The sequence below is a fragment of the Pleurodeles waltl genome, chromosome 5 (assembly GCF_031143425.1).
Source record: "Pleurodeles waltl isolate 20211129_DDA chromosome 5, aPleWal1.hap1.20221129, whole genome shotgun sequence".
Classification (NCBI taxonomy): Eukaryota; Metazoa; Chordata; class Amphibia; order Caudata; family Salamandridae; genus Pleurodeles; species Pleurodeles waltl.
Genome location: NC_090444.1, coordinates 1,662,858,128 through 1,662,871,909, shown reverse-complemented (window position 1 = coordinate 1,662,871,909; position 13,782 = coordinate 1,662,858,128). Strand labels below are relative to the sequence as shown.

At 46.3% G+C, this 13,782-nt stretch overlaps 1 protein-coding gene across 1 annotated transcript in view; it reads left to right on the top strand.

The window, feature by feature from the left end:
* The first annotated feature begins 5,719 nt into the window (after positions 1–5,719).
* LAPTM4A (lysosomal protein transmembrane 4 alpha) overlaps positions 5,720–13,782 on the top strand; it is a 34,359-nt gene continuing 26,296 nt past the window's right edge. Inside the window, exon 1 of the mRNA XM_069235989.1 lies at positions 5,720–5,934. Within this exon, the coding sequence (XP_069092090.1) occupies positions 5,836–5,934 (99 nt within the window). The 5' untranslated portion in view covers positions 5,720–5,835. The remainder of the gene's footprint in view (positions 5,935–13,782) is intronic.

The following is a 13,782-nucleotide window of genomic DNA, read 5'->3' as shown; positions in this document are numbered from 1 at the left end:
AATTGAAACTTTCCTTCACGATAGCTAGGAAATTTCGTATTCTATCACAGGACCGGAGGCGAGGATTATGCAAGTTCAAAGCTTACTTACCACCAGTGCGGCTGCGTCGTGAATTGGTTTAAAGTAAAACTTCTTAAAAGTAGACTCTGAAGACCAATCAGCAGCATGCATGATGTCCTCCAACCTGCCCCCCACTTGTATGGCTTTGGAAGCCATAGCTCCCCGAGTAGAATGAGCCCCAAAAACTCGAATATCTATACCTGCCTCAGAGAGAATCCACCGAATCCATCTGGCAATGGAGGGAGAAGAAACCGCCCTAAACGGCTTCTTAATAGAAATCAACAATTGAGTCTCACCTGGAGGTCTACAAGAACTGGTCACTTCCTCATAGACTTTGAGACATCTAACCACACATAGCCTCGGGGAATCAAGAAAAACGGGATAGGACACCGACCTGGTATTATTCTTAGTTCTCCTTGCAATAGTAAACGTGACCCCTTCTGGAGTAGACTCGAGCGGAAACATCCAGTGCTCTGATATCTGACACACGCTTACAGGAAATGAGGCAGAGAAGCATGGCTAATTTTGCCGACAATTCCTTCATCGACAAATATTGGTTGTCCCGCCAAGAGGATAAGAGATTAAGAACCAAGTTCACATCCCAGAGCTCCGAATATCTAGGTTGTGGAGGTCTGGAGAGTCTAATACCCCTAAGAAGTTTACAAACCCAGGGATGCCCCCCAATCGGGAGATTATTCAGGGGAGGATGGCCCGCAGAGATGGCCGAGCGAAAAGAATTGATGGTGCGATACGCTAAGCCGGATGCAGCTAATTCCGCCAGGAAATTGATGATGTCGGCAATGCTGGCCCCCATGGGATCGCAGTGTTTGCCCACACACCAACTAGACCACCTATTCCATGCTGATCTATATCGTTTGCATGTACCAGGGGCCCAGGCCTGCGCGATGAAGTTATTAGCTTCCTGCGAAAGCCGGTTGTTTTGCCAATGATGCCGGAAATCTTCCAAGCTATGAGGGGAAGATGACCTTGAAGGATTAGAGGGTGGCAGAACCCCGACGGATCCAGGAGTATCGAGGGAAAATCCGGGAGGCGAAGAGGACACTCGCACGAGAGTTCCAGCAGAGTCGGGAACCATGCCTGTGATCTCCACCAGGGGGTTATTAGAATCACCGTCGCCTCTTGGCGGCGAACTTGAGCAGCAACCCGCGGGATAAGAAGAAACGGGGGAAAAGCATAACCCTGAAGAGTGCCCCAATGTTGGAGAAACGCATCTACTGCCATCGCTCCCGGATCCGGACGCCAGCTGAAGTATAGGGGAAGCTGGGCATTCCAACGAGACGCAAAGAGATCCACTGAACAGGGACCCCAATGATCCATGATCGCCTGAAAAACCGAGCGATGTAGTCGCCAATCGCTGGGATCCCGGAGAAACCGAGAATTCCAGTCTGCCCACACATTCTGGGTTCCCGGAAGATACTCCGCTGTGACTGAGATTTGGTGTTGAAGGCAAAAATGCCAAAAATCTATCGCTAGCCCCGCTAGGGCTCTTGATCTTGTTCCCCCTAAACGATTTATGTATTGCACTGCCGATACGTTGTCCATCCGTAGTAGAACTACGCATGAGACCTTGTTTCTCGTGAGAGACTTGATTGCAAAAGAACCCGCCAGGAGCTCCAGGCAGTTGATATGCATGGTTAGTTCCTGCGGGGTCCAGCGTCCCCCCAACGAGATGTCCCCGCAACGAGCCCCCCATCCCTGGCGACTGGCATCTGACTCGATCACCAGATCCGGGGCCGCCCCAAAGATGGCCCTGCCATTCCATGCCTCCATGTGGTCCAGCCACCAACACAACTCCGTCCTTGCCTCTTGAGACAGGGAGATCAACTCGGAGTACGTCACCCCTCGGCGAAGGTGAAACGCTTTCAAGCGTTGCAGGGCTCTGTAGTGTAGGGGACCCGGAAAAATGGCTTGAATCGAAGACGAAAGCAGGCCTACCACTCTGGCTAACTGGCGTAGAGAGATCTGGTCCCGTTGCAGGACCTTTCTCAGTTCCTTCTTTATCTTGGAAATCTTCGTCGCCGGGAGACTGAGAGACGCTGAGCGGGAATCCACTAGAAACCCTAGAAAGACTAACGATTGAGTCGGAGTAAGTTGCGACTTCTGTTGGTTGATCACAAAACCAAGGTCCCGGAAAAGCGCAATAGTTGTGTTCAGATTGAACATCAACCGAGACCTGGACTGATCCATCAAAAGGATGTCGTCCAGATAAATTATGAGGCGAATGCCTTGTAACCTCAGAGTTTCCACTACTGGTTTGAGAAGTTTTGTGAAGCACCACGGCGCCGACGACAGGCCGAAGGGGAGTGTGGTGAATTCGAACACCTGGTTGTTCCATAAGAATTGCAGGAATCTGCGATGGGGTGGAAAAATAGGGACCGTGAGGTACGCGTCCTTGAGATCTAGACGAACCATCCAGTCCTCTTGTAAGAGGAGGTCGCGGAGCATGTGAATACCCTCCATTTTGAAATGTCTGTAAACCACCCACTCGTTGAAAGCACGAAGATTGATAACGGGACGAAACCCTTTGTCCTTCTTTTCCACCAAGAAGATGTTGCTTACGAAGCCTGAGGGGTGAAGGGAAGTAAAGGAAATGGCACCTTTGTGAAGAAGGGCCTGAACCTCTAAATCTATGAGTTCTGAGTCTTCTGCCGAGAACACGATGGGCTGAGGCAGTTTCTCCTGAAATGGGGTACCCCAGAATTCTATTTGAAAACCTGAGACAGTTTACAGAACCCATGCGTCGGAGGTAATGCGCCTCCAATTGTCCCTGAAAAACCTCAATCTCCCGCCAAAATTTGTTGGGAAAAAGGGATAAGCCTCACCCGAGGGACCTCCTGGGGCATTATATGCTCCTCGTGCATTTCTGGAACCTCTGCTTCTTCCCCTGCCTCTGTTGGGGAAGAAGGTTCCTTGTCTGCCGTCCCTCCAACCGTTGTTGCGGAAGGAGCTGGGGCCTTGCTGGAAAGGACGGCCGGAAGAGCGACCCCTGCCTCGCCCGGCCCCGCCAAAAACCTTGTTGGGGAAAACCTTCTTAATCGAAGATTGCGCTTTATCCAAAGCTGAAAACGTAGCCACAAATTTTCCCAACTCTTTCACAAAGGGATCGCCAAATAAATTGCCTTGGGCAACAGCCCCTGCCTCCGAGTTAGACAGTTCCCCTAACTTGGGGTCGATTTTGATCAATAAAGATCTGCGTCTTTCTGCAGAGATGGCACAGTTCGCGTTGCCCAGAAGACAAACAGCTCTCTGAGCCCATCCCGCTATGATGTCCGTCTGAAGGGGAGTGTTTGCTTGCTTGGCCCGCTCCGCCAATTGAATAATCTGTGTGAGGGGACCTAACACATCAAGAAGTTTATCCTGGCATGCCCTCCAGGAGCGATCAATCCCTTTTTTGGGATCCTTGGTGTACTTGGAAAAAAACGTACACATTTTTGGGTCAATAACTGGCGTGAAAGCGACCTTATCTGATAAAGACGGGCGTGGGCACTCCGCCCGTAGACGAGCGCGCACCTCTTTGTCCAGAGGTTGCCTAATTTTACTGGCGACATATTCAGCCACCTTGTGGTCTGGACGCCACTCCGAGGAACGCGGATGGTAGATACCCTCCGGCTCAAACATATCGGAGTCAGAATCGGCGTGATCCGAAGGATCTGGTAGGGTAGCACCCGGACGCCAAGGGCGACCCGAGTCGTCATCTAAAGATGATGAGTCCTCATCTGAACCTCCCATGAAGCCTTTGGGGGATCCCAGATCAGGGTTCCATAGGTGGTGAAGCTTGTCACCCAGTACTCCGGGCAAACGGTCCTCCCGGGAGGGTACGCGCTTATGCGCGCGCGCACTCTTGGGATTGGGTGAAAATACACCATCCCCCAGGTGCCCCGCGTCGCGCTTGCGCATTTTCCTGGGGGCCGAAAGGGTAGAGGAATCACCCTCTGCTCCCGTCACACCAAACATGCCCGTACCTCTGGACACCTGTTCAGTAAGCTTAGCTACAGTATCCCTAAGAGGGGCTAAAGCGTGAGAAATAGCCTGGGAAAACAAAGTGTCCACTCCGGGGGGAAGGGTACGGTGAGAGGGACCCTCACCTGGGGACATGTTGGTAAAAGGTTCATTCTCTTGGGAGGAATGCATAATGAGGACTATGACAGAGTGTACACCCAACAAAAAATATACAATATATAGGGTAAAATCCCTACCCTCTCTGTCACTGATAGTAAGTCAAGAAGTAATGCCTTCCCTAATGGGGTAATTCTTACCCAAACGGGTGTCAGGGTAGGGAAGAGAAAAAATGCACCAGGGTGCCAAACATGCAATAGAGGAGAAACCCTCAATTCTGGAAGAAAAAGCAAAGTGATTAATGCAGATATGCCTGCTGAGAGACTGAGTGTGTCATCTGGCAGGCCTGGGAATTGAACCCTGCTTGTCTGGGTGAAAGGCAGGAACCTAACCCCCTGGACCAAACAGGCTTCCCTAGAAAGAAGCAAACGCGAAGCGCGAGCCACGCACTGAAAGAGGCACGCTCTCCGATAACGAGGAACACAGCGCGCGCTCCCTCTGGTGGGCCCGACGTGTATTAAACACGCCGAGGGCCGAAAGGAAATTAAACGCTCGAGCGGCCCGTCCGTTCCGGACCGCTCATGGCGATAAAGCTGCTACAACAGAAAGCCCCGCAAAACAATTGAGCGGCAGCGCGCCAAGTTTAGGAAAACAAACTCCCAACGGAGGCAGAAAAGGCACTTATCTGAGCAGTGAAGAAAGAGGAAGTGTGACGTGTCTCGGGCCATTTATACTGACGTGAAGGAGGGCACCTCATTGGATACTCGTTACCATGGCGGCGGGCTCATGGAACTTGTAGTTTTTCTGTTCATGTTTTGTTTAACTTTGAACTTGCTGTTGAATAAAGAGTGAAGAAAGATTTGCATAATCCTCGCCTCCGGTCCTGTGATAGAATTTCTCAGTCACAAGGTGTTTTATAGAAGCTGGTGAACTGTAATCGGTGGAGCAGTATGGACGAAGCTTAAGATACTCATGGTAAATGTAGTTTAAGTTTTTATTTACTGTTGATTGCCTGCTGTGTTTTTTCAGTGGCAAAGCAAGAGCAGCATAATCTTTGCCTCTGTTTACTTAAAAGAATTGAAAATGCTTGACAAGCTAGCTGGAACATGTTTTATTCTCCTTTCTACGATCTGCGGTAGCCCACAAGAACTGATATTTTAACAACTCTCAGAGTGCACTGCTTCCCATTTCTCGGCTATTATGCTCCTTCGATGCGCGGAAACTGCTCGTATGGACGAGGGTGCCACCCAGATTCTTTCTCGCTTGGTAACGATAAAGTTTGGCCACCTGGCCACATTACAGAAGTATCCCCAGCCACGAGCAGAAGCTGTCTCTGCAGTGATGTATGTGAACTTTAACTATGAAAGTCCATCACGCTTTCCAAGGACCATTCTAACAAATTATGTTCTAATGACACAGCGCGAGACAGACGTATTACGTACAACAGAAGACCTAATCACACGCACAGAGCGTGTCCTGCAATTGGTCAAAAGCAAGGACAGCCCTCTAGTTTAATCGCGAGTGTCCTTATACTCGCGTTTGATTGGCCAGAACGTATATCTGGTCTTTTTTTTCCGACAGCGTGCGTGTTGACGCAGTTGTTTGGGGGAACTGAGCTGCAGTGCCTGGGAAAGGCTGAGAGGACGCAGACAGTAGAGAGGGACATTTTACTCGTGTTTATTGGGTTAGCGCTTCGCCATGAATCTGAAGCGGGGTCGTAATCGGCTCTACAGTACCCGCTGCTGCGGGTGCTGTCACGTGCGCACAGGCTCCATCATTCTTGGCACTTGGTACATGGTAAGTGCGACTGGGGCTCTGCGCATTCGCGCGACAGTTCCGGGTTATCTTTATGAAAATGTTAGGGGACATAAATATCCACATAGTGCTAAACCTGGATCGAACTGAGCATTGCTTCATCCGGCGAGTGTCTTTCCGCATCAAAATCTCCATGTGTGCACATCTGATGATTGGAACCCTAATTAAGAAATATAGCTCCCAAATAATCGGCATCTGTAAGCGCCCGGTGCACCTCACCCGTAGAGGTGATGGGACATCACGTGTTGCTGTAGGTACTCTCCCCAAGCTTGTATTTGGGAACCGCCCACGTCAACGGTACCCGTATAAGATGAGCGCTACGCCGCCTCAAACTTCTGTGGTTTGAATCCCACAGTTAAAGTTACAAATTACGTTTAAATATTGCACAATATCCGAGCCTACAACTCCCTAACCTTTTGAGTTTTCACTACACACTTATTTAATGTATTTATACATGTCGATGCAGATATTAACTACACTCGGCATCTACCGTCCTTTAAAGCTTTTCGTGCGCTGTGAACGAACATAGTACATGGTTTCTAATAAAGTGAAAACTGGGGGTCCTAGTTGGAAGTGGAGGAAAATGGCTAGCGTGGCAAAGGCACGCACGCTTTAACATAATCCTTAGTCCAACTGTCAACTTTGTCACAGTTATTACTTTGTTTTCTCCACCACAACTCCCCCCCCCCCCCCCCCCCCCCAAACACCTCTCAGTACAGGAGAAAAGAAAACTGGAATTGTGCCAGATGCTAACCTTGCAAAGTGGGTTGTAATGGTTATGACGCAGACATGTGGGACTAACTATAATGAGTAACACAAAAGGATGATGGATAGAGTGCTGAAACTTTCAAATGCTCACTCCGAGTCACAGATCCAGGCTAAATCCATCGTTCTTTTGCTCACCATGCCTCCCCAGTTTGGAACCAGCCATATGCAAATCAGTCTTGACCCTGGTCCCTGTGTAAACAGTTCAGCTGGAATTGCCAGGTCCTCCCTGGACTGGAAACAAGCTTCCTGGGATCGGTTTTGGGATATCACGCTAGCATGAATCCAGTGGCACAGTGAGCAAGAGATCTACCTATGTCTGGGCATACCCTGGCCACTTAGAGTGACTTTAGCAACAGAAAAGGATGGTGCTTAGAGTGCTAAAACTTTTCACCCACTCACTCCTAGTCACGGATCTCGGTTGAATCCTTCGTTCTGTGGCTTACCATGCCACCCCAATTTGTACACAGCCATATGTAAATGAGTCTTGACCCTGCTCCCAATGGGGTGACATGGTGAGCAAAAAAAAAAAATGGATTAAACCCAGATGTGTGACTGGGGTGGAAAGTCTGCGTTGTTCAGCATTCTGTCCGTCATCTGTTGTTTTTGCTTTTGTTGCTCTAAGTGGGAAGGGAATGCCCAGCTGTGTGTCCCATGCTCACTGAAACTGGTCCTGGTATGCTTGTTTCTGGTCCAGGGAGTACCTGGCCTTGCATTTTGGTCTAGACTGTTCCCTTTAGGAAGCTGGGTCAAGACTGATTTGCATATGGCAGGGTCCAAACTGGGGTGGCATGGTGAGCAACAAAATGATGCATTAAATCCAGATCTGTGACTGGGGTGAATGTCTGCATTGTTCAGTATTCCGTCCTTCATCTGTTCTCTCTACTAACTATGATTCATAAGGGGAGGGGGGGGTGAAGGGCACCTGAATTTAACAAAGTAGAGGGAGACAGGAGGGGACGTCCAGACAACTGAAAAATAACCGCTAACCCTATATATCTACAATTAGTATGCATCCAGTAGTATTACATATTTCTAACATAAAGAGTGAGCCAAAACTTGTAATAATCGTGTGTGTGTGTGTAGATATATTTCTTACAATACTTTTTATTAGTTATTTTATCTTATCAATGTATTTTTCTTTCATAGTCCTCAAAATGGCTTTTCATTTGTGGTAGGTAATGTATAATCACTACATGTATTAGTCATAATAATGTCCAAATATATATACAAGGACATACTAACCTTTCTTTATGAGCACTCTAAAAATACAAATCACTCATATGCCGATCATTACTCACTCATACCTCAGTTGTAAATAAACACACAAAACATGTTAAGAATATCAAGTAGGGTAAAACATCTCAATATTTAAGGTAGAAACAATAGGTGACATCCAGAGGAAAAACAAATTCCCAGTTGTACCCAATAACCATACTCAATATGTACTTTCCTTCAGCACACATTTGATATACTCTAATTTATCATTTGTTGAACTGAATCCTTTTGAGATCTATAAAAACATATTTTTTATAGTCTTCTTGGTGTGCCCTGTGTCGTCTTTCAGTATGGAAGGTCTTCGGTCCCCACTTTATTAGCACCAATAGTGTTTCAGTGTCAAACCAAATTCGGTCAACAACCTTCTTCGGGGCGCAAGGGACAATAAAATTAGAGCTGACAGATAGAGGAGGTATCCTGGGGGGATACCACTTTTAGTTTTGCACGAAGCATCTAGCTATTATAATAAGATGGCAGATGTGTTGCTAAGAAGTCCCCACAGAAAACTTGTTGGGCTAGTAAGTAAATCCAGGTAGATAATAGGGAAGTATCTCCAAAGCTTAGGGTGGGCTCAAACCATGATTCAACTGATAAGTGTACGGCACCATCCTCACGAAGATGCTAAAACTGGACAAAGGTAGGATTGGAGCACAATGTTGCTGTCTTGGATACCACAGTTACTATGAATACCAGTAGGTGAGTTAGACTATTCCTGCATCCCTCGACGTAGTCATTACTTTGGGAATACCGAAGTCATGCTCGCATTCAGTTTTTTTAACATAAGATATATGCAGATCTACTGATACTGCCAAACCAAAGACTTTATTATGGATTAAATCTAAATAGTTATACAATTAAGACAAGAAAGAGCTTAATCCCTAACCCACTTCAAACAGAAAAACCTTGAAGCTCTAAATCCTGAATGTGGTAATGGATGAAAAAGATGTGAGGAGAGGCCCATGTGTCTTGTCTAACAATGTCTGCTAGAGAAACCTCCTGGCTCTCTGCTAGAAGTGCTACTGCCCCTCTGGTAGTTCTACCCTGAATGACTTAAAGAAGTGGGGTATAGGACATGGGAGTGGGCAAAGAAGTAGTGGGCCAAATCCAGCTAGAAATGGACAAAGCCTCTTGACCTTGGCAGCCTAACATTATAAAAGTGTTACAATATTCACAATGGTTTAGATTGATCCATATAGATCAGAACTGCTTTTTCGGCATACGAGGAGTGGGGAAGGGCCTTCTCCTGGAAACGGAAAGACAAAACTCAGTTATCATAATTTTGTGCTGTGTTTTCAAATGTAGGGGGAAAAAAATCAGGCTCATGCTTCAAGATCACACCATCATCGAATATTCTGAGAAAAGGAGGCTTGCTTGGAAGAACCTCACACCCACCAATCCAATGAGCTGAAGTAATTACCACAAAGAAAACCACCTCCATAGTCAAAAAGTTCAGTTCTAAAGAGACTAACGGTTCAAAAGTAATCCTTGAAGAGACTTCAAGATAAAAGATAGGTCACAAGGAGCAAGACAAGGAAGCATCAAGGGCTGAGAAATTGAGCCCTTTCAGAAGTTTGGAACCAGAAGACTCATCCTCTCTTAAGTCCATCCACCTCTAAACTTCCGCAGACTTCACTACTTGTTCCAACCACTTCCTACAAGGCTGAAAGGTTGAAACCACTAGTTTTCAGCGATAATCCTCCTAGGAGGACAGAAGATAGGGCGCACTGAATAGGAGATTAAGATCATGAGGAAAAAAAACAGCTTTGAAAAATCCTCCAAATATTTCTTTTGAGCTGTCATCTTGACCTCTGTACGGCCACAGCCGGTGGACTTGGATACCCTTATTTTGCAGCTCAACTCTTTCAACCTTTAGAGTGACAGGAACAGACATTGGAGTGGAAGGCATCTTGGAGCCCGAAGAGGAAAGGAATTGGGGTGTTTTCCAAAAAGACATGGGCATGGATTGCAGCAAAGCGTACCAGGCTCTGTGAGGCTCAGAACAAAATACTACTGCCACATCTGCTGCTTTAACTTAATTTCAATGGAGAAGACATGGGTAAAAACCTGTAAAAGACGTGGGACTAGGTAATCAAGAATAGTACATGGGAAGTTGTGTATTCTATAGCGAGGCAGATAAATCTAGGAAAGATCCATTGTGTCTGGCAAATGACCCTGAAGATCTCTAATTTTGATTCGGATGGATACTCCGCTTAGCTGGTCTGCCTGGATGTTACCCTATTCTCTGACGTGGATAACAAGTTCATCCAGTCCCCTAAATTCACTGCCATTAAATTGAATGATGAAGAATGGAGATGTAAATTGAAGTTGATTTTTTTTATTTCCGACGCATGATATAAATACTCGAAAAGATGAACCAGAAGTGTCCGAAAAGGTTTCTGTGACCAGAAACTCGAACATGGCCAAGTGTTACTGCATCTTCAACCAAGGGGACCCTTGAATTTGATGAAAGAACAACAAAGAACATTATTACGCAGAGTCCTTCAGCTGGAAGAAACATCATCCCAGATTGTACTCTGATGTGGACTGCTCTGAAACGTTTGTCCTGTGAAAGAATTGGCTGACATTATGGTAGATCAGGGGGCTGCCCGTGACAAACTAGGCATCTTTAAATAGGTTCCAGCCATTTGAGGTGCTCTTCCCTTGATCAGCCTTTAATAAGTCATTGTCTTGGCAAAGGAAGACATGCCACGCTTGCAGATATAAATAGACAACCAATGGTGTCACCTTCTGGCTCAATACCCTTGGGACAGATCTAATTTCAGAGAGCAATACCTGGAATTGGTAAGGCTTCTCTAATAAACAGAAGCTCAGAAACGTTTGTTGGCATACAGCAATGTGAAAGTGTTTCCACGAGGTCTATTGTGATCAAGAAAGCTCCTTTGGCATTTGTTTAATTATTTTCTGTTAAGTTTCCAGTGTGGAATAAGTAATCAATCCTTTTTTTCTTTTGATAACAGAACAGATCAAACCAAGGGCAATGGGTTCCCTTACTTGATTACTCTAATGACCTCTGTTAGATCAGTTTATGTCACTGGCAGTAGGCTCAGGTACGTCAGTGGTGTAGCACGGGTGGGCAGGCACAGGTTGGGGCAGCAACCTTCTCAAGCCCATAAAGTGCAGCCGTTCAACATTGCAAGCGGGACGCTATTGGGAGCTAGCCAATCTCTCCTGCTTGTCGTCTAGCGGGCTTTCTGCTCCCCCCCTCCCCCAGGATTAGAAATACTTCATCCCCATTTATTTGGGGGGGGGGGCTTGTGTATGCCCACGGTGGGCAGCTGCAACCCTTTTTTTTTTTTTTTTTTTTTTTAAATTCCCTGGAGTGGACTTTCTGCCGCTCCCTGCCCTCTGGGGGTGATTACCCCTGTCTGCTCACCATGTGTGTTGGGGGGGGGGGAGGTGGAGTAAGAGCTGTTGCGTCACCTGAAAGAAAGACCTCTGTCCCCATCTCTTTGGGGTGGGGGCATGCCCATGGTGGCAGCCCCACCCTCCTAATTTAATAAAAAAAAAATCCCTGGTGTCTAGTGAGCTTTCTGCCTACGAAGAGGGCAGAAAGACTACCCATTTTTTGGTGGGGGTTGAGGGTATTGTCATGCCCATTTTGTGTAGCCCCCAAACCCTGGACTTTTGTATAAAAATAAAATAATCCTTGGTGCATAGTAGGCTTTCTGCCCCCAACCCAGAAGAGCAGATCTGGGGCTCTAGCCGAAGGCTTTAGTTTTAGTCCCCATTTATTTAAGGGGGTGGGGGGGTGGAGGATGCAAGGATACTGATTGAAGTATTAACTAGAATCAGTTGCAGTGCCACTTGATAGGATATACTATGTAGCAACTGGTTAGAAATTGCATGTACCGAGAGAGTAAAGTGACTGAACTTTTTCCCCTTGACAGAAGCGTTCTTTATGGAGTAAATTTCAGTCCATTGCATAGCACTACAATGCCGGCTTTGGCGTCACTGAGCCGCCTTTGTGGTACAGAAAAAGACATGTCACTCCCAGGATATGCTGGTATGATGACAAGTGAGATCTGTGTCTTCTGCAGAGGTATGTGCGCACCCAGCAGTCATAGGTGCATGCGCTTGCAGAGAAAACTTAAGCCGCATACAATAGTGCTTAGAAATGTGAAGCATTTAGCTTGACCTGTACTGTTTAAAACTTACATGACGCTTCACACGCCACACTTGCCAATCTTCCTTGCCATGCGTGAGGAATAATCTCATTTAGTGAAGATGCAACTTTGCTTAACAAGTTTCCAATTCTAATGCTGGGTATGTGAGGCTTGATGTATATCAGCCAGTGGTTAAGGAACTTGAACCTAAGACCCTACAGAGTAATTGGAAGGTCTGATGCAGCAGTGCACTGTGGATTCTTCCCAACCCACTCTGCAGAATCACTCGAGGTCACATCCCAATCAATTGTTTTTTACCCATCATGGTCCCTCAGTTTTTACCCAACTATATACAAATCAGCCTTGACCCAGCTCCAGTGGGGACAGTCCCCTCAAACTGCGAGGCCAGGTCCGGTGACAGGTATTCCCAGATGTGGGTCCTGTGCTTCCTGGAACCAAGATAAACCTGACTGATGGGCCCATAACAAGGGCGAAAGTGGTCCTGTGTTGCTTTTGTTGAGGTTCAGGGAGGACCAGCATGGCAGTTAAGGCTGAACTGTTCCCACTGGGGCAGGGACAAGATTGATTTGTATACAGTTGGGTGCAAACTGAAGTGGCATGGTGTGTAAAATAATGATGGACTTGGATGCAGCTTTGAGTGACTGAGAATATTTCACATACTCCATCCATCACTTTTTGTATACTTTAGTCCCTCAGTGGGATTGGCTTTGTTCAGCACAATTGCTTATAATAAGTATGTGTGTGTTGGTTTGGCAGCTTGTCTTGCCTTCGTATCTCAGAAATGATGTCCCCTGGGTTTTTGGGTTTTCACTTAGCCAGCAGTTTCTTATTTTTGAACAAGGCCTACCTTATTCTTAGCCCCTTTTCAGTCTGTTTCAAGAACAAATGTAATTCTCCCAGTCTCTCATAGATTTATACTATTTTTTTCTTTCTTGGCTTAACCAGGGCTGCAATTCCATAGCTTCTGAATCATCTGTCCTCCTTACAATCTTCAATGGTTTTGTCCTTGAAGAACAGAGTGGGGAAGTTAATTCAGCCAGGCTTAAGTGTCCCCTTTCTGTCAACATTGCAGTAGTTGTCAGTATATGCTACAGTCTTCCTATCCAGTGCTGTTGAGTGTTTCCTGCTTCATACATGGCTTAAAGAGTTTTTCCATGAGTGCTTCCAAATTAACCTCATGATGTAGACCTTATATAATTGAGAGACATGAGTGCATATCTACCTATTGATTTCATATTCGTTATGCTCCAGATGGTAGTGTTGCTTAGAGGTATCATCTCAGAATAGGGTCTGTGATCGGGAACACAGACCAGGTGGTAATGATCTGAAAAATTGTCACTAATTTTCAGTACCCAGAGTCCACGTTTTCCTTGTCTCAATTCCTTTTTTCCTTCCAGTGTGATTCAGTAACCGTATGAGCTACATCTTGGCATGTCTGACAAGGGAGTGATCAATTGAAAAGGAAAACACAATTGGAATTTAAGAGAAGTGTGTGTGTATGGTAAGGGTCTTACCACATTCCATAGGAAATGTTGGTAATTTGATCTTTGTACTCCTTAATAACTTTGCACACTCCCTTTCACTGCCGAGCAGAGGGATGGTCACACAATTTAAATGGCACAACAGTCTTTTTGATCCCATA